Genomic DNA, 24,794 nt, shown 5'->3' on the forward strand with positions numbered 1-24,794 from the left:
CAGAAAAATGGTCCTCATTAAGTAGATGTCAACATATTGATATTTATTAGATGAAATTAGCTGCTTTTAGTCCAATCCACTCCACAATAAAGCAGCTAAGGAAAATTTTAGGACCCTTTTAAAGAAGGATCAAAATACAAAACATATTTTCCATTTTATTTTACCTGCCTCTACCCGAGAACAAAACATTCACCTAAGAAGAAAACATACATAAATTATGAGCACAACATAGGGTAAAGGGTAGAAAACATGAAGTAGACAAGGTGGTGATTGGTTCCTTGGAGAGAAGAGTCTAAACACAGAAGCGGAGATCTTCCCAACAAAATGTCTGATCATTTTCATGCGTCTGGAGCCTTCCAGAGTCCTTCCTCGGACCATTCCAGTCTCTTTCTGCAACAGCAGACAGGCTGTGCTTAGCCTTTGTTTTTCCTTTTGTTCTTGCTGCTGCTGCTGCTGGGAGGAGCAGCGCTCACCGGCAGAGCTCCCAGTTTCTTGGTTTTCGCTCTTTTTACTTTCATCTTAATGGCTTCAATGTCCAGCTTGCTTTCTGTTGGACCTGCGACAGAAGAGAGTGGGACGGTAGCGTTACACCGCAGTATCGCATTACTTGTGCCCTTCTTCGCTCTCATCTTTACCTTCAGTGGATTTCTTCATTAGCGGCTTCTCTTTCGGAGGAATGAAGTGTTTGTTTCGCTCTTCTTTTTTCTTGCTCAGAACCTCCGCTTGCTTCACCTGATTAAAAAAAAAAAGTAACGGCTTTTGAATGTACGAGGAAAACATCCCATTCAGTAATTGAACGAACTGGCTGTAGCAATCTGAGGATACATAAAATAAAATATAAAAATCAATCAATCTTTATTTATATAGCGTCTTATACGATCAAAATTGTTTCAAGGCGCTTTCCAGAATCCCAGGGCCTGACCCCAGACAAGCAACAGCGGCAAGAAAAAACTCCCCTTTAACAGGAAGAAACCTTGAGCAGGACCAGGCAGATAGATTACATGATTTGTAAATTGAAGAATTTATCCCGACTGCATATTTGCACGTTGCTTCTTACACTGAAGACGTCACAAAGGAAAAAAGCATTCATTACACACCTTGATTGCTTCCATTTTCTTCCTCTTTTTCACACTTTCACGCAAGAAGAACTCTCCTGTGGCCAGCTCCTGGTCCACCTGCAGAGAAGAGCCAGAATTACACCTCCAAAACTAACATCTGGGTCCACTTGTGCACTCCTGGGATGTTTAAATGCCCTGATTAGGGAACTGATTGTGGAGGTTTAACTGGGATTTCAGAAAAATCCAATATGCTAGTCTTAGCAACCAGTGCTAAAACTAGCACTGGTTACAGATTACAGACAACCATAATATTAGGAAATCTATAGATCCACGAGATGAATTGATTTGCTGAAAATATGTAAAAAGGATTTCCCAGCATGCCTTGCTCTCTGGTTGTGATGGAGGGAATGGCGTGTACTCCTTCTTCACAGCCTTCTTCTTCGGCTCACGCCGCTTGGCCAAGTTTTTGCGTCGGAACTTGGGCAGGAACCGTTCCCAGTTCTGCGCCCGCAGTTCCGGGTCTTTGGCCAGCTCCCGTTTGATCATTAGTGTCTGAGGAAAAATGTAAATGATAAACTATATTTCAAGCTTTTCTTTTGTTCTTTTTTTTTTTTGCTTTGGCTCCTCCTCTACGCCCTCAGCTCCAGGTTGCGCAACCCTTTGCATTCAATCCCAGAGAGATTGATTTTCGATCAGAAGGTCAAGAACAAGGATGGAAAACATCTTCATGGGGCATAAATACAGCAGGAATATTCCAATATTCCTCCTTCTTTTTATCAGCAGTTACCTTGATGTTATAGATGGGATGAATGTTCTTCATCGTGTCCATCACAACTTTGCGGACCTGAACAGGAGAGAGAAGCGCTGGTGATGAAATGTAACTGATAAAACCAGATGGGAATATTCCAAGATCAAATCTTTATTTGGGAGGTAAAGTTGGCTAAGTTTATACAAAAAAGAAATACAAGAGAAAATCAGAAAATATTTAAATACATGGTCTATTACCACAAATAATAAAGTGTCTATAACTTGAATGATTTTGTAGCGTTAACAAGGTTATTACTGGCTGAGCCAACAAACAAAAGCTGAAATGTCAGTTTCATCTCCTAGTTGTTGGTTCCTCTAATCTTCCCCAAGGAGACTATTTTATTGCCAGGATTAACAGTGCGATAAAGTCTCCTCAGATTTAATCACACTGTTAATCCGAGCAAATAAAGCTCTTTCTGCTGTGGGGATCTCACCTCTTTCAGGCCACTGAAGGATCCCAAAGCTGACACAGTGTTTCCCTGCACCATCACATAGCAGTTGGTCAGCAACTCCAAAGCCTGTACAACAAAAATCAGAGTTCCCAAAAGAAATTAAAACAAAGGGAACAAATGTCTTAATAAGAAGCGCCACAGTCCCCTGGTGATATTTACAACATGCACAGGAATTTGTCCATCCTAAATATTTCTTGATGTCATGGAATCTCATACGGGGGCAGAAAGTTCAACACAGACCTTCCTCGATCTGCTTTTTGTATTTTTATAGTTTACAAAAAATGTCATAGTAGTTAGTTATGATAATAGTTATAGGATTAGGAAAGATCAGAGCTGGCTTTCCTCCTTTCTTTCCTGGGGCATTGTTGTACCAAGTCATCCAATAACCACCCGTGGAACTCACTTTTAGGGTCGAGCCTTTGGGGCCGATCAGTCTCTGCCTTCTCTTGACGAACCGCTCCTTGTTTCTCACCAGGGTCCCAATTTTGATAATGTCACATGCAATGTCATCCTGTAATATCCGTACTGCCTGACCAAATGAACACAAACACAAGAAACTGAATGGCCTGCAAGTGCGTCGTCATCCTCGTCAATTTCGGCAGAAACCACGGAATGTGTTCTGGAAATGGAGATGATCACCTGTTCAAATGGGACACTGCGGGCCAGCAGTTTGATGAGATCTCTGGCCCTGATGATAGCATAAGGGTCAAATGTTTTCCTGGTGGTATGAACAGTCATGCTGCCTTCAATCAGGTCCATCGTCGCTTTAATGTGCTGACGGGTTCAATATTCTACGTTAGATGCGACCACATTCCATCCAAACGTGAACCTTACGACACCACTTACAATTATGATTCCAAAGAGACTTACGACATCGGCCAACGCTTTCTCCACCAGTGGCCAGCATTCTTTCAGATATGCTTCTCTATATTTGGGGAAGAGGGTAGCAAAGCTGCTCTCCTCCAGCAGACCATGCAGGTTGTCCTCTCTGGTGAAAGAAGGCTCTTTCCATCCATCAGGAACAGTCAGCAATTCAGACTCATTCACTTCACATAAGAGACATTTCAGAAGGCTGTTATGATGGGGTTTATGCCTGGTTTAACTTTCTGTTTTATAGAGGTACATTTTACAAATATTAGCAAGATTTCACATTTTAACCAAATGTACCACAAGCAGGGCCTGAAATGTGTATCATTCTGGAGTAAATATGCTTTATTTTTGTTTCTTTAAACTTCTAAACCAGGGGTGTCAAGCATACAGCCCGCGGGCCAAATCAGGCGCAAATTGGTTTAACCCGGCCGAGAGATGATTATGTAAAGTATAAAAATTATGTGCAACTTCTCAATAAACTGCTGTTCTAATTGTGTCCACTCGATGGCGCAATAGCAATTGTGTTAAACATGCAAATTGTTTATACTGGGGCTTGTTTATACTTTGTGTTTTGCCCGTTCTTTATTACAGCATCTACTTCTAGCATTATATGCTTTGTCATCCTGATTGCCCCAATATGTTGCTTTAAAAAAAAAAAGTGGACACAGAGTGCAGAGTGTTCCAAGAAAAATGGTCATCCTATTTTTTCATGGAAGTGAATGGGAAAGACGCATGTCTGGTGTGTTCACAGCATGTTGCAGTGCTAATATAACCTCCGTGGCCACTATGTGAGTCTTCATGTCGAAAAATATGACAACTTTCAAGGACAGCGTAGAAAAGAGAAGGTGGATGAAGTGTTTCAGGTCTGAAGATAGGACAGTGACGCTGCGGTGAAAGCTAGCTAGGTCATTGCTAACGATGATGCAGCTCACTTCCCCTGTCTGAAAACGTGTGAGCGACCCAACGTGTCGCAGACATAAAGCGGTTCAAAGATAAAGTAACGGGACTGTTATAGGAGTTTGAGCGACGTTTTCAGATTCATGGTGAACAGGAGAATGATTACAGAGTTTTTTGCTCTCCATTCACCGTGACTCCCTCTGATCTGCCCGTCAACACCCAACTTGAAATAATTGACTTGCGGTATGATTCGGATTTGAAGGCCAAATTTGCCGCAGCTGTTATATCAGGACCTCTTGCCAACTTGACAGCCTCGCTGCAAAACTGTTGTCCATGCTTGGAACCACATATCTTAGTGAGCATATTTTCTCTGGATATGAGCATTAAAAAAACAAAGCTGCACTCAAGGCTCACGCACAGCCACTTGAATCACATCCTGTTGGCTGTTACTCACAATGTGATACCTGATATCGATGCACTTTTAAAAGCTAAAAGATGCCAGGTATCAGGGGTCAAATAAACAATGCAACCCTACTTAAAGTGCTGCATGAAACACCATCATATAGTTCTGTGATCTGTGAATCAGGTCTGTGAATCACTGAGGATTGTGTGTTTATGTGTTTTTTGTCCTCAGACTTTTCAAATAACTTGAAATGATTTATGATTAACAGTGTTTTGGATACACTGTCCTCAGGCTCCAGCTTTATGTGAATTTGTTGTTATACTGAGGTGCTAGCGTTTTTAATTTATTTGTAATTTTGACCTATTCTTGATTTGTGACTCGGGTTCTTGCACTTATTCTATTATTTTTATCTATAGTCTGAATCACCGAGGCACTGTGTTTTCTTTGTCCTCAGAATTTTCAAAAAACTTGAAGTGTTTTATAATTAATAGTGATGTTGTGTTTGTCCTATTTTGGATAGTATTAAAATAAAGAAAACAATCTTAAGTTGTTTTTAAATTATAAACCATAATTTGACCGGTCCGCCCCGGTTAGGAATTGATTTTCCTCCATGTGGCCCCGAGCTAAAATAAGTTTGGCACCCCTGTTCTAAACCATCGTGTACGGGGGAAATTTACACTGCAGACACATCTAAACCGTTCCTTTTTAAAGGATAACGAGCAACTAGCTTGCTTCGTATTAAAAAACAATATTCTTATAAAGACGGAGCCAACACATCTCAATGATCTGCTGTAACACAACCACATGCTAAAGCAGTTTTTCTGCGCGTCGTGCAGCTGACATGTAAACAAGCCAATTACCCCATTAAACTCCATATTTGCGTCACAGTCAACAGGTCAGAGATATTCCATTTATGGCATTAGCTATGTTTTGTCAGGAACTAACCTTCATTTGTTGTCTTTTTCAATTTTTTCGGCGTTTGCGCCTGTGTCACACCATCTCCCGTCGTGGAAGACGCCATGATTGTAAGAGCGGAAGTGACGTATGCTACCGGAAAGGCCGTATGCTTGGGGCGCAATACTGCCCCCAGTGTCATTACAAGTTCTATGGTCCTTACGAACATATGCACTGTTAAAAGATTAAGCATTATTCACCACTTTTAAAACACACGCGTCGGAAATCCATTTTATTCACTTCACTCGAATACGAAATTACAATAAATTTATAGGTAAATATGCACTGGTATAAGAGTTGAGTGGGTCAACAGAGTCAGAGGTCAGCGCACAGCTATGAAGGCAACGATACCTGTAGATGGATACAGAGAAAGGGGAGAGAAGCAGAAAAACTACACAAGATCACTGATCTACTAGGTGAGGAGGAGAGGAGAGGAGGGGAAGGGAGAGGAGAGAGGAAGGGAGGAAGCTATGTATCAACCAGCAGGGAAACAGAGGCCCGTCAGGTGATCATGTTTCTGCACCCCAGCAGCCTCGGCCTATAGCAGCATAACTAAGATGTTAGCCTAACAATTAGACAACCCTGTAAATATGATGATTAGTCTTTCTAGAATAACTGGAACTACAGAATTACTGTACTATCAGCTTTTTCAAGAGGAAGGCATCTGATCTTAAAATTTGAGATGGAGTCAGCCTGCCATGCCTGAACTGGTTCCACAGCAGGTGGGGGCCTGATAGCCAAATGCTCAGCCCCACTTTCTACCTTTAGAGACTCTGGGGACCACAACCAGTATTCTGAGACCAGAGTGGTGTGTTGGGATTATAAGGTGTCACTAGCTCCTCCAGGTAGGATGGAGCTAGGCTCCATTTTAATGATTCTAGATTTGATGGGCAGCCAATGAAGAGAAGCCAGTAGGAGTTATGTGATCTCTTGTCAACACCTGTCAGAACGCTAGCGGCAGCATTTTGGATCAACTGGAGGCTTCTTAAAGAGTTGTTTGGACATCCGGATAATGAATTACAGTAGTCCAGCCTGGAAGTAACAAATGCATGGACTTATTTTTAAGCATCATGGGGGGGGGGGGGGTGGGGGGGGGTGAATAATTTCCTAATCTTTGCAATACAAGTGAAAAAACAAATGCATTTCTAGGTTTTTTTTAAATGTTCAATTATCATGCGCTTCTGTAAATACACATCTCAATACCACCAACTACTGGCCTGGCATGAGTACTACAGCCTATTGTGTTCTGGGCACATGAATATTGATGTGTAGCCACCAGCACATTGAATAGTTTTTACATCTGAAGCGCCAGTTTATTTTTGGTATGGTAGGTTACATCCCACTGATTACAGCAGAGAAAATGAACTGTGGCAATCATTGGAACTCAGGATTTAAGAATTCAGACCTTTAAGAATTCATGAGCACTGAAAAAAAAAAAAAAAAAGCCAGTGAGCAAAAGTGTTTTACGGAGTTAATTTTTTTTAATTGTGATTTTTCTTTCATTGATAAAACACTTTAAGACGTAGACGTTCATAATAAGTCATGATTGCTTTAGATGCAGTCACTGAGAGAACAGTTACAATTAAAAATCCTATCAATCCTGCAACAGTGAAGATCATCCTCATGTGTTCCGTCCCTGTAGACAGATTGGACAAGATATGTGTAACATCCACATTCCTCAGAAACAAATGACAAGTTCTTTAGCAATAACAAAAAAAGCAATGTATTTTGAAGACATCTGACCAAATGAAAAAATAAATCAGGGATCATTACTCATTAAGCAACTTACAAAAGGAAGATGTGGACTCTTGGACTCTTGCGTTGACCAGCACAGGCCCAGCAGAAACCACAGCGCCTAGTTTCCTCCTCCCGTTAGCATGCAGTACCGACCTCTTAGCACGACTGTGGCTGCTACAATCCTGTTACAGCACTCAATTACAGCTCAGTTCTATCAAACCCCTGCAAAAGCTCAGTTGGTAATGTGTTTAAAATGACTCCACATTTTTCCCCAGAGCAGAATTATGAAAGTTGAGGCCATTTTACAGATATCAGAACTTGTTAAAACCATCACATGTGATAGGTAAGCCATTAAAGAACTCATATTCCAAACATGCCTATCATCATCATCATCATCTAGCACCGTTCAAAATTCAAAGCACACCTTGATGAAGTCACGTGGATAGATCAGATTTTCAATATCAGTGGAGCATATTCAGCACCAGAGTTGCAAATGGCTCAATTATACACAAGTAAGCATCAGATTACCTTCGAACATTCTTCATCGGGTCCACATATGTTGGCCAGACAGTGAATGTAGAGGGGCAACCCCTGAGGCATGGTGAACATCTCAACAGAGAATCTGCTCCTCTGGGCACCACCATTAACAGAGAGCCACTGGAATGTCTCATCAATGGGACAACTGGAACAAATCAATGTCGCCTTATATTCTAGACACATGACTTGGAATTAAGGTAAATTGCACAGAAGTAATTTAATTTTTTTTAAAAATGACCACTGGTTGTTTGATTTTGGTGTAGAACAGTGTATCAAAAAGTGCTTTAAAAAGACATTTGAAATCCAATTTTGCAATGAATAAAATGGTTCACGAACCCATCCTGAAGCAGGATGCCTTGGACTGCATCATCCGGGTGTCTGCTCTCAGTGGCCCAGCAGGAATCCACCTGCAGGAGAACATCTGAGGCAAACGTGTTGTTGGTTTGCAATGCCACTTGGAAAAACAGCACGTCTTCACTTTCCAGTTGTACGACACTGGTGTACTGGTGCATGTAAGAATCATTGGTGTACAGCGTCATGATCAGCCCCAGCTGGAGTGAGGAGGAGAACTCCACCAGGGATAAGGTGGAGAGCCTACAATCAAAGAACCTTGTTTCATGTACCACCAAACTACGGACTCTCGAGCAGAGAAACAGTCTCACCAGTCCGTGCCCACACTGACGCCAGTGTTGCGAGTGTAATGTCGAGGGTAGACGCACTTCCAGATGATTTTAAAATCCCGCCGGCGGATGATTTTCGTTTTGCGCAGGGACACAGAGAGCATATTCTGGAACTCGATGTGGGTCCTGTTGACCTAGACGTCGATAAAGACAGGAGACATGGTGGTATTGAGGAAATGGGAGAAATTTACAGCAGGTCTGAAAGGTAACTCACTTGTCTCTTAGTTCCACATTTAGATGTCTTTTGTGAAGTTCTGAAGTAATAGAACATGTCCTGCTCTTGCACCTTGCACTGTCCTTCATTCAACTTTACATCCACCTTTCCACCAAGACGAGACATCAAGTAGGCCTTTGCTATACCGCCAGCAACCATATTATGCAGACACTGGCTGAAAAGGCCTTTTTCTGGTTTAGAACAAGAGTAATTAAAGGATGACTCAGTTGAAGAAAAAACAGATCTTTTACAATAGATGGCCAAGTTAAAGCTGGAACACATTGTTTACATTTGAATGTTAAAAAAAAAAAAAGTCCAAGTGATTTTCCTACCATTGCAGACAGGATGCTGAAGTACCTGTGGTTGCATAAAAAACCTCACGTCATAATATCCATGTTGGCACACACATGTGTAGTAGCCCAGAGTGTTGACGCACAAAGAGTTAGGTGGACACAAAGCATGCTTGGATGAGGCACACAGATCTGGAACTGAGAATCAAATCACAATGGCGGGATAATTCCCCCCATAAAAGCTTCCGGACTTTAAGATTCACCGATACTCACTGTCCCAGTAAATGCTCGAATCTGTAATCTTGATGTTGCTTTCATTCCGCAAGCGAATATATTTCAGCTGCTCAGCAGCAGGTAGCAGCAAATGTTCCGTTTGGGACACATCAAAAGTCATGAACACAATCTCCGTTTTGTTCGGGTGGGCTGCAGGCTCAACACTGGACACCTCAACATGGACTGACTGCTTAAAGCCTTGCAAAAGACTCTGCAGCTGAAGAAAAAGGATGTGTATAAATAATTAGAACTTTCAAGAAAAACGCCAAGTGAAGTTATTTAAGATGCGTCGTGATTTATGGCTGGCGCTCTTGGACAGTGAAGGTTATGACAAATGTTGCATTTGTGATTTGGTTTATAATATTTCATCCATTCACTTTAGCATGAGGCTGATAATTAACGTGTTTTGACAAAATTTGAGAGAAAGTCAATCTGTTGGAAGTAAAAGAAACTTCCTATTCAAATATTAGCCAGTATAATCAATGTATCAACTGACATGAACAAATCTATCCCCAATTTAAAAGTGATTTAAAAAAAAGTTAAAGCTAAATGATCAACAGTGACAATGAAAAGACTCAAATCTGATATGTGGATTGTAGTTTTAAAAAAAAAAAAAAAAAAACGGAGATTCTCAAAATGTTAAGCTCAGTTTGAGAGCCAGTGAAATTTTTGCCCACCTTCTCTCTGATAATCTCCTTCATTGTATGTCTTGGCTCTGATGCATTATCTTGCAAATCTTGAGGTAGTGACCAGGGTACAACCACAGTAAGACCAAATCTGGAAAAATTTAATTGCAGCTCTACCAAGAGAAGAAACAAAACATAGATTTTTGTTTTTGCTAAAATCCTGACATTTTATAAGTTTGGCATTAAAGTTAAATGACAAGCTGCTCAGGTTTGTTTGATAACAGTTGAACCAAACTATGGATACACTGACCTTGATCTAGAATAGGTCCAACAGCCCTTAGGAACATCATCAGTGAAGAATTAGCTCCTTCAATACAGAGCTGAGCACGTTCCGACTCCCACTGTCCCTCACATTGCTCCCACACATCAAGGAGGTAGCTTTTACTGTCATCTAGTCCTGGGAGATGCACTTCTGTGTCAGTCACCTGGCTCTTATGCAAAGTGGTGCCATTCAATAGAGAGAGCTCGTAAAGAAAGGCGATCCCTGGGTGTTCTCCACTGGACACCCACATGGCAGTGGAGTCATTTGAGCGATACTTGAGGTCAGACACACCATGAAGTCCTGAATACAGAAACACCAAGACAAGAAAATACAGATATGGATAAACAAGCATGAACTGAAGTTGCTGTGCATTTAACCATTACTGAAGATTACTCAAAATATTCTAGGCTAAATTGCTATGCAGTAATTTGCAATTTGGATACCAGCTGTTAAGTGCATTGCTGCTGATGTTCCATTGTAAATCAGTGAAACATTTCCATAAAAAAAATTATTCATCTAATTTAATCATTTGATGCTTAAACTAGACAAACTGTTTTATGAAAAAGGATTTGACTGGAGTCCCTTCTTGAGGGAGGGGGGGAGGAAGTAACAATGTTCCATATTAACAAACTTATGGTGTTCGTAGCATGAACTGTCAAACTATATTTCCACGCTACCTGTGTGTGTTGCCACTGTCTGGACATTCATAACCACATCATCTCCACACAGCGCCTCCACCTTGGCCTGGTATTCTTGACATGGCAGCAGCCCATCGACTGTGTAGTTGGTAAAGTGGGTTGTTCCCTGTAGCGCCCCCTCATGGTACACTCGGAACTTTGAGATGGACGATGTGTTCCTCACTTCCCAGGTCAGAGTGTAGTTGTTGGGGCCATATGATGTCTGACATAAAGCCTCAACACTGGAGTAAACTGAGGAGCACAAAGGGATCGCATTATACATCACATTCCCTTTTAGTGTACTTTTAAATTTCAAATATTTGAAAAATTGTTTTATTGGTTTCAACTAAAAATCCAAATTTGAATTCCACTTGTATAAATTTCATTAAAACTACTGCACTTGACATAACACTGATCAGTAACCGAGTTGTACTTACGGGAGTTTCCATCGTTATGGACCATCTCGCTATATTGGGATTCTATTCCTTTTTCACACACAGTTTGGAGTCCAAACCTCACCCGGCTACAGGGGTGGAGGTCGGACAAGACAAAAACCAGGCTCTCTTCTGTGTGCCATAGGTGGACCTCCTCCGTCACATGATCGGTTCCATTTAGGTAGAAGGCACTAACGAGGAAGAGGGAATACTTTTTGTTCTCCGGTGGAGCCCAGACCAGAGATATGGTAGTGCCGTTCCAGGACAACACTTTTAAGTCTTGTGGAATATCTGGATCTGATGGGGGGGATAATATATTTAACAGAGTTCCACATGTTTAGGTGTTTAATACATTAGGTCAAACACCCCATAGGTTTGCCATATACAGTATATCCCAGCATGGATATAAACAATTGGAGAGACCAGGTAGACCCAGATGAGGGCAACAACCCAGCAGGTCCACTATCTGCAGATCTGTGCAAGAAGGCACATCAAGACCAGTACAAGGAGTGGTGATCAATTAGCACTAACCAGTGACTGCAGCAAGGCAGGTAAAAGACTGCGTCCCTGCAATCTCCACACAGACTACATAGGAGCTGCAGGACTCCAGAGCTGTGAAGCTGTAGTGATTGTTAGTGGTTGTATCCATGCCAAGATTGGTGTAGCTGTCCAGCTCAGATTGGTACAGGGTAGTTCTGCTGACAGTTTCATCTTTCTCTGTCCAGGACACCATTAACATAGATGAAGAGCTGAACTGGAGCACCACAGCGAGACGTGCCGTGTAACCTGAAATGGCATCAATCAAGGTCTTGGAAATACAAAGAACAGCATCTGTGGTAGTTCTGTTAATCAGCTATTCCCTTAATGCACATTTACAGATCAAACTTAAACCAATTAAAAAGGAAAACATTAATACAAGAAGCAGATGAATTACCAAAGGCGAGGAAGAAGTTCTCATCTTGGTGGAAAAACAGTGTCCCGTTTTCACAGGCAAAAGCCTCATCAGGGCTTAATATATCCTGGAAGCCCTAAAGACAACAGAAACCGTAAAACGAGCCAACATGACCCTCCAACAATTTGAACATATTTGTACCTTAGTGTCACTTAATGGCTGCTGCTGTGGTTTTTGATCTCCTCTAACTTTAGTCAGTGTTGTACCTGACAAGAGACATTATCTTATTACAGTTTGGCTCAGTAAAAGAAAAAGACATCAAAATAATGGTTTACCAGGCGTAATTTTTAAAGTCCATGACTGGGCAGAGCCTCGGTACTGAAGGGTTAGCGTGTTTTCCACACCAGGAGACACAGTCAGGGAGATCACTTTACCGAGCTTTCGGACAGACGTCAGAGCTACACCATTGAGCCAAACGCTCGCATTTTCTCTAAAAGAATGTATAAGAAATTCATATACCTCAAATGTTAAAATAAATGTTTCAACACATTGAAATGCCAGAAATCATTGAGTTAATACAATACAGTATTGGTAGTTAGCTTTTATATTCATTTACAACTGCTCTAGATTTGTCAGATAAATGTACACAACTGATAATTGTAATAGAATTAATACTTGGCACCCCCTGGTAATTCTGTTAATTAGCTATTTTCTTAACTTTAGAACAGGAAGTATTTAATGGAAAATATATGATCTGGTCATTTTATTCGGAAAACGGAAATGTTTGAGATTGTTTGATGAATTCGAATTTTCCTGATAACAGCCTGGGATTAACCACGACTCCTGGTAACATTTAATACAAATACATCAAAATAACATCTCTCCCTCTCTTTGACATACCTGTCCAGAACGTCACCTTTGCTCATCCAGCACAGCGAGAAGGAGATGTCGTCAAAAGCCTCTGCATCAAAACAAACAAACAAAAAAGCATAGTATAAAAATCTTTACATCGGTGTAATAGAATATACTGCACTACTTACCAAACGACAGAGAAGGGTCTGGTTGGGCGGCTACTACCTGAGGCCACAGAACGACGACAATTAACGAAATCTTGAAGGAGTTCCTAAAAGGTTCAAAGGCGATTACTTCATTCGTTTCGAATACAACTGCTCGCGTGCAAAATAAATACATTTTCTTACATTTTCTTTGTGTTTCCAGCAGAATAAATCGTGTTATGTTGAAACAAATCAACGACTGACTGAAATCGACCAACTCCTAATGACTAACAGGTGTGTGCTGCGCTTTGAGCACGAGCGCCTATGACTCGGGGGGCGTCCCACTTCGTTTTAACGCCATCCTCAGCTGCTTCTCATTTGAATTAGTTTCTTGACCAGGTCCCTATCCCTGAACACCGTCCAACCACGTATGAGAAGACACTTCCGGGTGTCAGCAGCGGCAGGAAGGAAAGAGGATGAGCAAACTTTTTGGCTGAAGCTCTGTAAAAGTTTACTTTAAAAGTTTACTTTAAAATGATAATGAAATTCAAATCAGGAGAATAGATATCTTCGGTATTATGGGGGAACAGTCCATAAAATCAAATGCCTTAGACTCTCCCGGACAAGATCTTAATAGGATATATGATTTTTAGGGTGAGAAAAAAATCTTCCAACTCAGATGATTTTAAAATCATGCCAAGAGAAGGGGAAAAAAAGAAAGACACATGGTTTTGGGTGGACAATTGAAGGCCGGATTAGAGAGAATAGGATTGCTGATGTGAGTATAAGTAAGACAGTCTCGCTCTGTGCCATCCCACCTTGGATACTGGAAGATGCAAGTACTGAGTTTAGTTTATTGGAAAAAGATAAATGGAAAAAGTGCAAATGAAGTAAAAAAAAAAAATCCTGTTTTTTAAAAAGTATACACAGCTGTATCCAAATCAGGGCAAAACATGGTAAGTTATGCTTAGTAGTTCCAGAGTTACAAATGGGACTAAATAAAAGAATGATAATATATCGGTATATACAGGTGAGTTATTAGCCATCTCTAGGGCATTGCACTGGATACAAGATGAGCAAATGGCAGAAGCATTGGTACAGAGAGGGTAAAGGGTGACAGTTTTATAACATTAAAAAGAATGTAGGAGAACTGAGAGAATGCCAAACGAGCAACAAGGAGGAAGCCCTCATATCATGAATGAGACTGGTGCCTACGGGATTAAATGGCACTTTTTTTTTTCATGATACAAGAAATTGTGAACAGTGTAGTTTGTGTGAAAAGGTGAAACATGTCCAGTGTCTCATCAAAGGCACCGGGCATAGAGATTCACAATAAAAGCAAAACTTAAACAAAATAAGGTACCATTTATTTTTACAGAGTTATTGAAGAGAATATCAGAGTATATTGCATTTAGGGTGTGACAAGGCTTCGTAGTAGGATTTAGACCTACAAAACAAAAAAATTCTGCTCCACACTCCAGTTCTTGCACCTTCAAACTGTTTGGCAACTGCCACAAAAAACAGAAAAATGTATGTCAAAAAGAATAATCATTATAGTAAGTTGCATCATTATTATTATCATCTCCTCTTCTCAACCACTTTATCCCTTTCAGAGTCACGGGGAGGGTACGCAATGGGCAAATGTATAGGGTCCACCCCTGGATGAGTTGTCAGCTCTATATGAGCGTTTAGGGTTCGGTACCTTGCTCAAGGGCATCTTGGCAGTGCTCTGAAACCTTCCCCTACTACTATGTTTTGTATGCAGTGGGGCTCAAACCAAGAACCCATTGCTTCTCCGCCCAGTTCCCAACAAACTGAGCTACCAAGGCTCTTATTATTGTCGTTGTTATTATTATTAGTGGTTGTATTACTGTTATTGTTATTACTATAATTGTTGTTATTGCTGTTGTTGTTATTAGCAGTAGTAGTAGTCTCAGAATACATGTAAATTGCTAGTCCAGTGTTATATATGACATATGGAAATGATAGTTGCTGTAGCCTTGGAGTAAACATAAAATGACTAATTGAATTGTTGTCTGTGAAAAGGCGTTTCTTACCAAAACAATCGCCAAGTAGGCGCCAAATAATTTTGTTTAGGGTTTTTGGTTACGAACGGTAATGCGGGTCACATGAAGTTGCGTCAGCCAGGTGGTAAAATCAGCACTCACCTGGGTAATTTATGAGATTGAGAAAATGGCGGCGGGAGTGGCGCTTTTGATGAGCGGGAAATGATTTATTTTCACTGACTAACCAGCGCGTCCAAGAATTTAGGTAAGAATTTTCCCCTCTTAGTCTCTCAGCGACGAAATGGTTTGATGGTCGTGTAACATTGTGAGTAACATTAGACAAACTAAGTTGGTTTGGAGTTGTTACAAAAGAGTTTGAACTGGTTGCCGCTGAATGGAAATTGGCGTGTTGACTCTGTGTTGATTGATGACGACAGGACTTGCGATGCAGTTTGCTGCTCAGCGCGGGAATCCATGAAGTCGTGATTACGCGCAATAGGTGTGGATATTGCAGGTTTTGTTTTGGAGTCCGTGTGATCGATCGTTTGTGTATTCAGAATTACTGCTGCAAATGCTGATTCGACTGTTAGATTCCCCACTGAAAAGGCTATGGATAAAATTGAATCAATTGAGATGGAGTGTAAAATGAAAAAAACCCCGCTTGATCTCATCTCAAGCAGCTCATGAGAGATAAGAAAACTGTTTCATTGGTTAAATCTCAGTTGGATGTTTTGATGAGATGACAGAAACTTTGCATTTTCTTTGGTAGGAAAATGGAGGTATAAGCAGAGTCCGAGTCCATCTATTTGGTCCTGCATCCTCTCCAAGAAATGCAAATTATGGCCTGATGTTTTTAGTAGGTGAGAACGTAAAAGAGTATCTCGCTGCAGCCAACTGCATTGATAATAATTTAGACATAGCCATCGGACTGGGGAGTCACTGGGCATGTAAAGTGGAAACTGCAGGTTATCTCAAACTACAGAGCAATTTTAGAGTCACTTCTTAACTGTGAGCGAGCTAGTAGAGTTCATGATCTAAATCTGATTTATGAAGATTGTTCAGAATTAGGTAAACAACTTATACAAAACGGTGGTATCACGTTGAAGATCACACTGACTTGAGCAATTCAAACTGCTTCACTCTACCGAGGTTCCTCTGGGGAAGTGTAATCAAAGATGAGAATTTCCTGGCGCGACTGCAGCGATTTCCTAAGTGGCGTACTGTGTTAAATGGTAGTGGAGCTACAGCTTGCTATAAATGCCTAAATCAGTGGAGCTAATAACACTTGGAGAAAGGAGAAAAGTTGGTTTGCTTCTGGTGAAGATAGCTCCCAGAGATCTTATAGAGGAAATGCAGATGGTTAAGCAAGGAAATCTGTCACATAACATAAGCATACGCTTTATGAACTGAGAGCAAATGCCTAGTGGATTGTTAATGGCAGCAGAATTGTGGCAGAGCTCACCAAACACTGTATCCCCAGAACACTCACAGTCCAACAGACACACAAAAAATAGCCGATCTCCCAAGAGTTTCTGTTGCCCCCCCCCCCCCCCCCCCCCCCCCCCCCCCCCCCCCCAGGACTGCTTTTGTTTCCTGTGTCACAAATACATGTTAAGTAAGCATTAGAAGACACCCGATGGGAATAAAATAAATAATAACAATGGTCATTTGGAGCACAGAACTTTATTTGAGGTTTTCATTTGAAAGTGTGGTCACGTGAACTGCCTCTGGTTTGACAAGGTAATTGCAGTTTGCTCCATTTGCAATTATCTTTTACAAGAAGTTTAAAAGAACAGAAGTGTTTGTTCATATCATGTGAGAATAAGCCTCACACAGCCTCTCTTTGACCCTAGCTTAGTTTCATGGTGTCGTGATACCTAGGAGGAGGAAAAATAAAGCTGAAAATGAGCCATGCCCAAATTTATTGAATCGTTTTTTTACAGACTTGTCACATGTGTCATGTGACAATGTTGTCGCATGACACGAAAAGACATGATTCAAGAGGACCAAATAGGAGTCACTGAAAGAACAGAATAAGAGATGAAATAAGTGACTCATCATTTACTCTCTGCTTGAGACTTTGTGATTCCATTAGGTAAAGGGACGACGATGTGTCCCGTATTAGTTGTCCTGCATCACAGTGTCTGTTTCTTGCCATTTAGGGTCTACTGGACACTATTCAGCATTCACACACTGCTGCTTTTGTCTTGCAAATCCTAACAAGCAACTAACGAAATCAGAGTCACAAGGGTGACCAGCCCATGGAGGGGTTTAGACCGTGGCTTTTTTGTGGGGGCTGTGAATTTTAGAACTGGACCATTCGACAGCTTCTTGGGAAGTTTGAGCATTCAAACCCAGTATGGAAAGACGGCACTGCTTGCTGCTTTTATGCGCACTAGGATTCACCTTTGGAGAGAGGATGAAAAATGACGACTTTGTCAGCATTCTGAGACGATTCCAGCCTGGACTGCTGGTGAGAGATGAGCCATATCTGGCAAATGAAGACTTTGAGATAAACTCCCAGAAGAGGCTGAGACCCCCAGAGTTTATCCCAATCTTAGAGCAAACCAAGAACTCACTGTCCAGGCGAGATGCAAATGAGGCTCCTGGTCCCATGGTGTTAACAAAAGATGGCAAGATGAAGGGAGTAACAGTGGATAAAGCACAAGTATTCTATGGAATTCCATATGCAGACCCACCTGTCGGGGCATATCGCTGGAAGCCCCCCAGACCGGTGACGCCTTGGAAAGAAGTTTACGATGCCTCCTTCCCCAGGGCAGCATGCATGCAGGCCTGCAGTGGACCGGTTGCAGCAGAGTGTTCTCGGACTGTAAGGAACAATTCATCTCCTTTTATACACTATATACATGTTTACGTTTCAGTGATAATTCCAGTGTGAAGTTTCCCATTGTATGACAACAGTTAACCCCATAACTAAGCTAAGATTCTAACCTGAACAGCATTGATGTGCAACTCTTGATCTGAATCCCAATCATACCTGCAAACCAGCACATCAGTGCATTGATGATACTGGTACATTTCAAAAACGGCTCAGGAACAGGCCAAGGAATTCCACTCAGTTTAAACAGACTTGGCCTTAAACATACCTAGAATAATCTTCTTACAAAGCAGCAACTGTATCTCTAACTATAATCCGTGTAATCTACATAATGTACCTCTTTATAAAAAAAAATAAAAAATACAAGTTACACCTCGTTTCCTGAAATGTCCCCAAATAAAAGGTCAGTGAGGACTGTCTCTACCTCAACGTCTTTGTCCCTCTGGACGTGGACTTCAACGCCCCCTTGCAGAGCCTTCTACCCGTCATGGTGTGGATCCACGGTGGGGATTTCATCGCCGGTTCTGCCTCCAAGCCGCTGTATGACGGACGCTTCATCAGCAACTTCACACACACCGTTGTTGTGAGCATGGAGTATCGATTAGGTAAGAGGGTTGGGGAAAATGTGCTGGTTGATTAGTTGTAACAAAGCGAGCAAATTTAATGTTATTGTGCCTGCTCTATATTTTGTACATAAGTGCATCTCCAGTTTCGGGATCAGAATAAGAAAAGCAATAATCTCCAGTTAAATAATAGTGTGGGGGTGGGGGTGTGAGATTATTTTGACTGGCCGAGACTGAAAGCAGAAGAGGGTGCAGCAGATGAGAATGACGGTAATGAAGAACGAAGAGGAAACAAATGCTCTGCCAGAATCTATTATGTCTAATCCTCTGACCTGATTTATGGTTTAAGGTGCCTTTGGTTTCCTTGTCTCTGGAAAAGATGCTCACACCTCTGCTGTAGGGAATTATGGGATCTTGGACCAGCAAGCGGCTCTGGTTTGGGTTCAGCGGAACATTGCTGTGTTTGGAGGTGATCCTAGCAAGGCAAGCAAACGCACAAAAACAGTAGTTAAGCTAGTGTGCAAAAGGATCCATCAACAGGACTGACAGGATAAAATAGTTTTGGCTGGTGACTACATGTAATTATCAATAATGTGAAGGAGCCGAAACATTTCAATTTAGTTCTAAAATGTGCCATGCCTGCTCCTGGGACCAGCTTGATGAGGAGTTGATCATGTAAAGTCGGTCTGTTGATGCAGAGACACATCTATAGTATATAAAGTAGGTCATAGCACATGACCTGGTTCCTGAGTTTACTCCCCTGTGATGATTACATGTAAGCTTATTTTTACAGAAGCAATAAAGAGCCTTCACAGGGACTTCCCCACAATAGCAATATGGCTAACATTGTCTTCCTCATTGCATTTATTGTCAGGTTACAGTATTCGGAGAGAGTGCGGGTGCTCAGTCAGTGTGTCTCCACCTGATGATCCAGAGCAGTAAACTTCTGTTTAAACAGGCTATGCTGCAGAGTGTGCCATTCTCCATCCCTCTGAAGAGCAGGTGAGGAACCAGCTTGGACTCTTAACACTGGGGAACAGTTTGGGGGAAAAAATTCTCTTCAGTTAGAATTTTATGCTGATTCCAAAATTAGTCAGTTTTTTCTAGCACGTCAAGTTTTTTTCACCACAGGTTGCTCTGCAGATAAGCAAAATTCCACTGATTAGCTGTAGAAAGACCTGCCTGCTGATTAGGATTGGACTCATCTACAGTACAGCTGAGTGGGAACTTGTTTGTGCCGTCACAATTGAGAGTAGCATGAGAGGTGTGTGTGTGTGTGTGTGTGTGTGTGTGTGTGTGTGTGTGTGTGTGTGTTGTGGTGTGTGTGTGTGTGTGTGTGTGTGTGTGTGTGTGTGTGGTGTGTGTGTGTGTGTGTTGTGTGTGTGTGTGTGTGTGTGTGCGCGCAGTTCCCAATAGGTCAGTACTATCAATATCCTATAGGGGGTACTTTGAACTATAGGGGATCCTGTTGTTCAAAAACTTGATGTGATGGAGGAAAAACTCAGTTCAGTTTTGGATTCCGCACCTAAAATGAGTTAAAAACAGCTGTCAGACCAAACAACAAAAATTGTCTTCCCCAGTATAATCCAAATCTAGAACCAGTCCATTTCTTCTCTTTGGCCCAGTACGGCCCAGTCCCACTCTACTGTAATCAGTCAATTTGACCTCCATCCCAGTATAACTAGTTCAGGAAATCTGTATGTTCCATTTAAACTAGCCAATTTGGCCTAACTAAAGGAAGATTATACTTGTTTATGTAATAATTACATTTTCTGCATATTTTTCATTGGTTTTGCTATTAGCTTGGCACCTCTTGGTAAATCTGGGTATTTGTAATTTTCTACCATTGTGTTGTCTATTTACTGTAATATTATCTTGATTATTTTTGTTCAGTGCAGTTTTTCAGTGAACAGTTTCTTTATTCTGACCTTGCTGCAATGCTCCCCCACCAGTCTTTTTCCACACTGCAGTTTCATTTCCCATCTTCCTTTTCACAGACATGATGCCCTGAAGCTGGGAAAAGATTTTGCTAAGGAGACCAACTGCTCTGTGAACAACATTGTCTGTCTGCTGTCTCTCACTCCTCAGGCTGTCCTTAATGCACAGATGAAAACAAGTAGGACGCCATCAACACGCGCAGAACTTTTCACTATGTGATATCATAAGTAACATTATGTTGTTCGCAAAAGATACAGGGGAAAAAACATTTTTGTGACAGTAATTTCAGCAGCCTAAGTGTAGCCATGGTAACTACTATTTGATTGATGCTTCAACTTTGTGTTGCTACGAGGAAAGATGGCAAGGCGTAAATATAGTTTATTTAAAATTTGAATTTTCATTCATTGAGGAGAATCAGAAACCCCAAACGTGGGTTGCGACTTAATGATCACAGGAAACTGTAGATCCCAGAGTGAGACCAGTTGACAACCTAGGACTGCAATCCAGTGTGGTTTTCTGTTCTACCAGGCAGCAAATGCTTTCCCCAAGGATTTTGTGGTCCCAGGATAGACCTTTGTCTACCTGCTAAGACAGAAATCCCGGTTGGGATGCTGCCCTTGAGGACTGGGTCTGCACTATTTGTGCACTGGTCTGAGCCTAACTCACTGGAATGACCAATTACACATAATCTTGCACATTCACACAAAAGTGACTTGAATCAATTGGGAATGTCTGATTGAGTTTTGACTGTAGAATTCTTCCCATTTAAGTGATGTGTTTTACTGATGGGTTTCAGGTTCCAAAATTGTGAACCCTTTTAAGTTCCTGGAGGTTTTTGAGACGTGGGGTCCATATATCGATGGTGACTTGATAAAAGAGCAAACTGTCACTGCTTTCCAGAAGGGCCACTGGCAGAAAGAGAAGTCAGTTTTGTTGGGTAAGACACACCAAAATCAATAAAATGACATCATTATTAAAAAGTTCAATAAATAATTTAAGACATTTAAATTTAGAAAGTAAATAAATCGCCATACATTATAACCCAGATAAATTTTCTATTACATTATATACACTACACTATACATTGTTGGTCCACCCGGATTTCGAGATACCTGTTATAAGATATTAGACAGCTTTTGATCAGTTTAACATTGTTTCATAGTCTTTCATTTATATTTTTCATTTTAATATTTCATATTTATAATAATAATCCATGAACTGGCATATTGCTTATTTTACTGTAATTACACTGTCGCATTTAATACCTGGCCTGCCACCCACAGATGCTTTGCGACACGTTCCGCTTTCATCTTTTCCACCCCTTTGTGAACCCCTGTGTTTCCTTTTTTCCCGGCAGGTACGACCTCAGAAGAGGGGCTGATCTTTGTGTACAGCGTCTTCCACAAGCCCGTCTCTGCAGTGGAGAGCACTGTATACATCACGGCCATCTTTAAACAACATGCTATTGGGATCCTGCGTAAATATCTGCCCCTGTACAGGGAGGCGGACCACAGAGGGATGCTAGCTCAGGTAGGAAGGCTTCCAAAACAATTTCACACTGTCTTTGTGATGGTGATAGAGCCAAAAGCTGTAGAAAATACCTGCATACAATTACGGTTATGACGCAGATTTAAAATTGGCTTTTGTAGTATTCTCTTAACTACTTTCATATTTCTAGATCTCTGGCCAAGTTTTACTGGCATGTTTTATTCTCTGTCCAATTGGTTGTGTTTTACTGAATGTGTGTTCTTATGAAACAAAACATTACAAAGAAATCTATTTTGTGTAAGGTTTGCCTGGGGGTTTCTCTACTCCTGTTTCCTCAGTTCAACAACATGCAGGTTGATTAAAAGTTATCTGTAGGTGTGATGTGATTTTATTTACTTAAAATGCTTTGAACTGCTTGCATAACTGACTGATAGTTCTCACATGTCCCTCTTTGCGTAAGATACTTGTGGATTGTAACGATTACCGTTCCCTTTTTACCCAGAAGTTGCCATCAGAGGGAGCCCTAGCTCCAACTTTCCTGGGGTCTGACTCTAAAATGGACCCTTTAGTCATTTGTCTTCCTTCATTGACATGTGTCAGTATGTGGACCAACTTTAGTCGGGAGATGGTGGTCAGATCGAAGCCCATCAGTCACAGTGGGAAGCAATTCCTATGTTACTGATATTTGTGGGGACAGTGGAGACTATGGACCAAGTTACAGATTTCATTACACTGAAGCTTTTCTATTTTGAGAGCTGGTGTGGTTCAATACAAAGTCTGTGGAGCTTTGGGGACCTACAGGGGAGTCAGGAGGGGACCACTCCTGGACATATTTAGCATTCAGTCACAGTGAGAAGAGTCAGTGAAATCACAATCATGGTGTCTGACTATGTGTCAGACACCCACAGAGACACAGACGCACACTTCGCCTGTGTAGCAAGGGACGGCTGCAGAGTCTGTCGCAGATGGTTCTTGATGTGAGGGCGTCTTTGGTCATGTCTCGTGCTTTTTGGAACTTGGTAGGATATTTTTGTGCCTTACATTTGGCACAGAAAGATTCTCCAAAGGTGAAAATATCCATTTAGGATAATGGTAAACATTTCAGTGGTTAGGGAAAAACTGAGAAATTGAGGGAGCAACAGCACTGGGCGGAAAAAAAAGGTTGTTTAACTGTCAATAACGCACTGACCATTTGTGTTAAAAAACGCAACACAAATGGTCAGAAACTGAAGGATGGGTCCAAATATAATGTAAAGGTCAACAAGAACGGACCTATGAGGTCATGATTGCACTCTGATGGTAATATTTTGACCAATTCCATTTTGTCATTTAAGGTTTAGGATTTTAGAGAAAAAGATAACAATTTCTTTACAACTATATAAGGAGGGTATTGATTTAACCTGTAATCCCTTTACTGGGAGCACTGACATGTTTATGTTGAAGCTGAGATTACAGAAGGGTCTTTACAAAGGTGAATCTGCTCGCTCAGAGGAAGGAAAGCATCCGTGTGTGACAGATGCGGGAAGGACAAAATGGTATCAATTCAAATGCAGTGATTCATGTCCCGTTCCTCAAAATCAGCAGCCTATGTGCAGGTATTTAATACAAATAACATCATTTTGGTTCAGTTATGAAGTGAAGGACTAATTTCACTAATTGTAGCTGTTAAAGCTTCAGGTGTGCTAATTTCCTGAGAGATATACTGGTATCCTCAGTCATATCTGAAAAAAGAACTAAACAAATTGCTGATACTCTGCTTTACATCCTTAGCTGTGATGCAGTCCAAGCTTGCCTTTTCATGTTTTTAAGGATCTGGATAGGGTGATGTTAGCCCCCCCATTTTTCGTTGTGGGATATTAATCATTTTAGTCAGAACAAAGTTATCATTTAATATTCAGTTCCTCTTGATTGTAAAATTTCATTGCAACAAATGTTGAAGTGAGGAGGAAGATGAAGCGGATCTGTGTGTCTCATCACCTTCCCACTATTGCCTTGATTAGTTTGAGATGTCACAAATGGGATTGTGTGGGCACAAGTATTGCTGAACATGACAAACTGGTTTCCAGGTAACAGAAGACAGACTGTCTACCTTCATTTTCCCTTTTTGCTTCCTCTCATGCCAAAATTTCAGATTTATTTTGTTTGTATTTTCATTTCTCTAAATGATGCTGGACAAAAATCTTTAAAAAAACAAAACAACTGGATTGTGTTGTATACAATTTACATAGTTTAAAGGACTATAGAGATGTAGTGCTTACATATCACAAAGAAAGGTCCATTTGTTTAAGAAGCCTTAAACGCTCACAGGTTTGACATTTAATATGTATTAGTGACAGGTGAAATGGATGTATCTGTGAGAAGGCAAGAGCATCTTATGTAAAACCCCGACGGCATGGTGAGTCACATCTGCCTTGGAAAAACACAAAATGAAAAATAACTCCAGCAAATGAGGCCCTGGAATCACCCCCCAACCCCCCTCTAAGAAAAAAAATCTTTCAAAATTACATTTCTCAACTTTGCACCATGGCAATACTCTGAAATTCTTAAGAAAAAAGAAACATCTTAAAAGATTAGACATCTATTTTGTAAGAAATAACATCTTTACATTGATCTTGTCGTCTTAATCACTTTTTCCTTATCTGGGTCATGGGGAGGATCCACGATGGGTGAAGGCAGGTCCATCCCTGGATGAGTCCCCAGTTCATCGCAGGGCCCTATATGAGCATTTGGGAGTTCGGTACCTTGCTCAAGGGTACCTTGGCAGTGCTCTGAAGGTGTTCTGGCACCTCCCTCTACTACCAGAACACCTTCCATGTTTTACCTGCTGGGGCTCGAACCAAGA

The 24,794-nt window shown here is 41.2% G+C and overlaps 3 protein-coding genes across 3 annotated transcripts; 1 reads left to right on the forward strand and 2 right to left on the reverse strand.

Moving 5' to 3' along the window:
* Positions 1-22: 22 nt before the first annotated feature.
* On the reverse strand, positions 23-5,572 carry LOC101068315 (KRR1 small subunit processome component homolog). The gene is made up of 10 exons (XM_003972651.3): positions 5,433-5,572; positions 3,188-3,363; positions 2,957-3,091; positions 2,721-2,846; positions 2,300-2,383; positions 1,846-1,902; positions 1,440-1,610; positions 1,098-1,175; positions 636-732; positions 23-556 (listed from the first exon to the last, which is right to left on the reverse strand). The coding sequence occupies exons 1-10, from the start codon at positions 5,506-5,508 to the stop codon at positions 414-416; spliced, it is 1,143 nt and encodes a 380-aa protein (XP_003972700.1). The 5' UTR covers positions 5,509-5,572; the 3' UTR covers positions 23-413.
* A 1,336-nt stretch (positions 5,573-6,908) lies between these two features.
* Positions 6,909-13,475, reverse strand: LOC115246692 (uncharacterized). The gene is made up of 19 exons (XM_029825842.1): positions 13,323-13,475; positions 13,164-13,246; positions 13,024-13,084; positions 12,459-12,613; positions 12,325-12,389; positions 12,166-12,259; positions 11,763-12,017; positions 11,235-11,528; positions 10,798-11,049; positions 10,109-10,420; positions 9,850-9,971; positions 9,173-9,389; positions 8,942-9,097; positions 8,610-8,800; positions 8,378-8,529; positions 8,052-8,309; positions 7,707-7,860; positions 7,231-7,360; positions 6,909-7,077 (listed from the first exon to the last, which is right to left on the reverse strand). Coding segments are annotated over exons 1-19 (3,090 nt in total). The 5' UTR covers positions 13,325-13,475; the 3' UTR covers positions 6,909-6,940.
* Positions 13,476-15,256: 1,781 nt separating this feature from the next.
* Positions 15,257-22,196, forward strand: LOC115246693 (cAMP-regulated D2 protein-like). The gene is made up of 8 exons (XM_029825846.1): positions 15,257-15,389; positions 17,287-17,954; positions 18,367-18,568; positions 18,876-19,009; positions 19,401-19,528; positions 20,524-20,642; positions 21,261-21,401; positions 21,822-22,196. Exons 2-8 carry the CDS (start codon positions 17,484-17,486, stop codon positions 22,085-22,087), a joined length of 1,461 nt encoding a protein of 486 aa, XP_029681706.1. The 5' UTR covers positions 15,257-15,389; positions 17,287-17,483; the 3' UTR covers positions 22,088-22,196.
* Positions 22,197-24,794: the final 2,598 nt, after the last annotated feature.

This window comes from Takifugu rubripes, chromosome 18, assembly GCF_901000725.2.
Source record: "Takifugu rubripes chromosome 18, fTakRub1.2, whole genome shotgun sequence".
NCBI classification, from domain to species: Eukaryota; Metazoa; Chordata; class Actinopteri; order Tetraodontiformes; family Tetraodontidae; genus Takifugu; species Takifugu rubripes.

Bases quoted from the DNA above. Each gene is read 5' to 3' on its own strand.
- LOC101068315 (XM_003972651.3), bottom strand. From the start codon at position 5,508: ATGGCGTCTTCCACGACGGGAGATGGTGTGACACAGGCGCAAACGCCG. The intron at 1,611-1,845 runs GTAACTGCTGAT...ATTTTTCCTCAG, and splicing joins ATCCCATCTATAACATCAAG to ACACTAATGATCAAACGGGA. The intron at 733-1,097 runs GTGTGTAATGAA...TTTTTTAATCAG, and splicing joins AGAAAATGGAAGCAATCAAG to GTGAAGCAAGCGGAGGTTCT.
- LOC115246692 (XM_029825842.1), bottom strand. The intron at 12,018-12,165 runs GTAATTCATCTG...ATGCCATTTCAG, and splicing joins GAACTTCTTCCTCGCCTTTG to GTTACACGGCACGTCTCGCT. The intron at 11,050-11,234 runs GTAAGTACAACT...TGTGCTCCTCAG, and splicing joins CCATAACGATGGAAACTCCC to TTTACTCCAGTGTTGAGGCT.
- LOC115246693 (XM_029825846.1), top strand. From the start codon at position 17,484: ATGGAAAGACGGCACTGCTTGCTGCTTTTATGCGCACTAGGATTCACC. The intron at 20,643-21,260 runs GTAGGACGCCAT...GATGGGTTTCAG, and splicing joins TAATGCACAGATGAAAACAA to GTTCCAAAATTGTGAACCCT. The intron at 21,402-21,821 runs GTAAGACACACC...TTTTCCCGGCAG, and splicing joins AGAGAAGTCAGTTTTGTTGG to GTACGACCTCAGAAGAGGGG.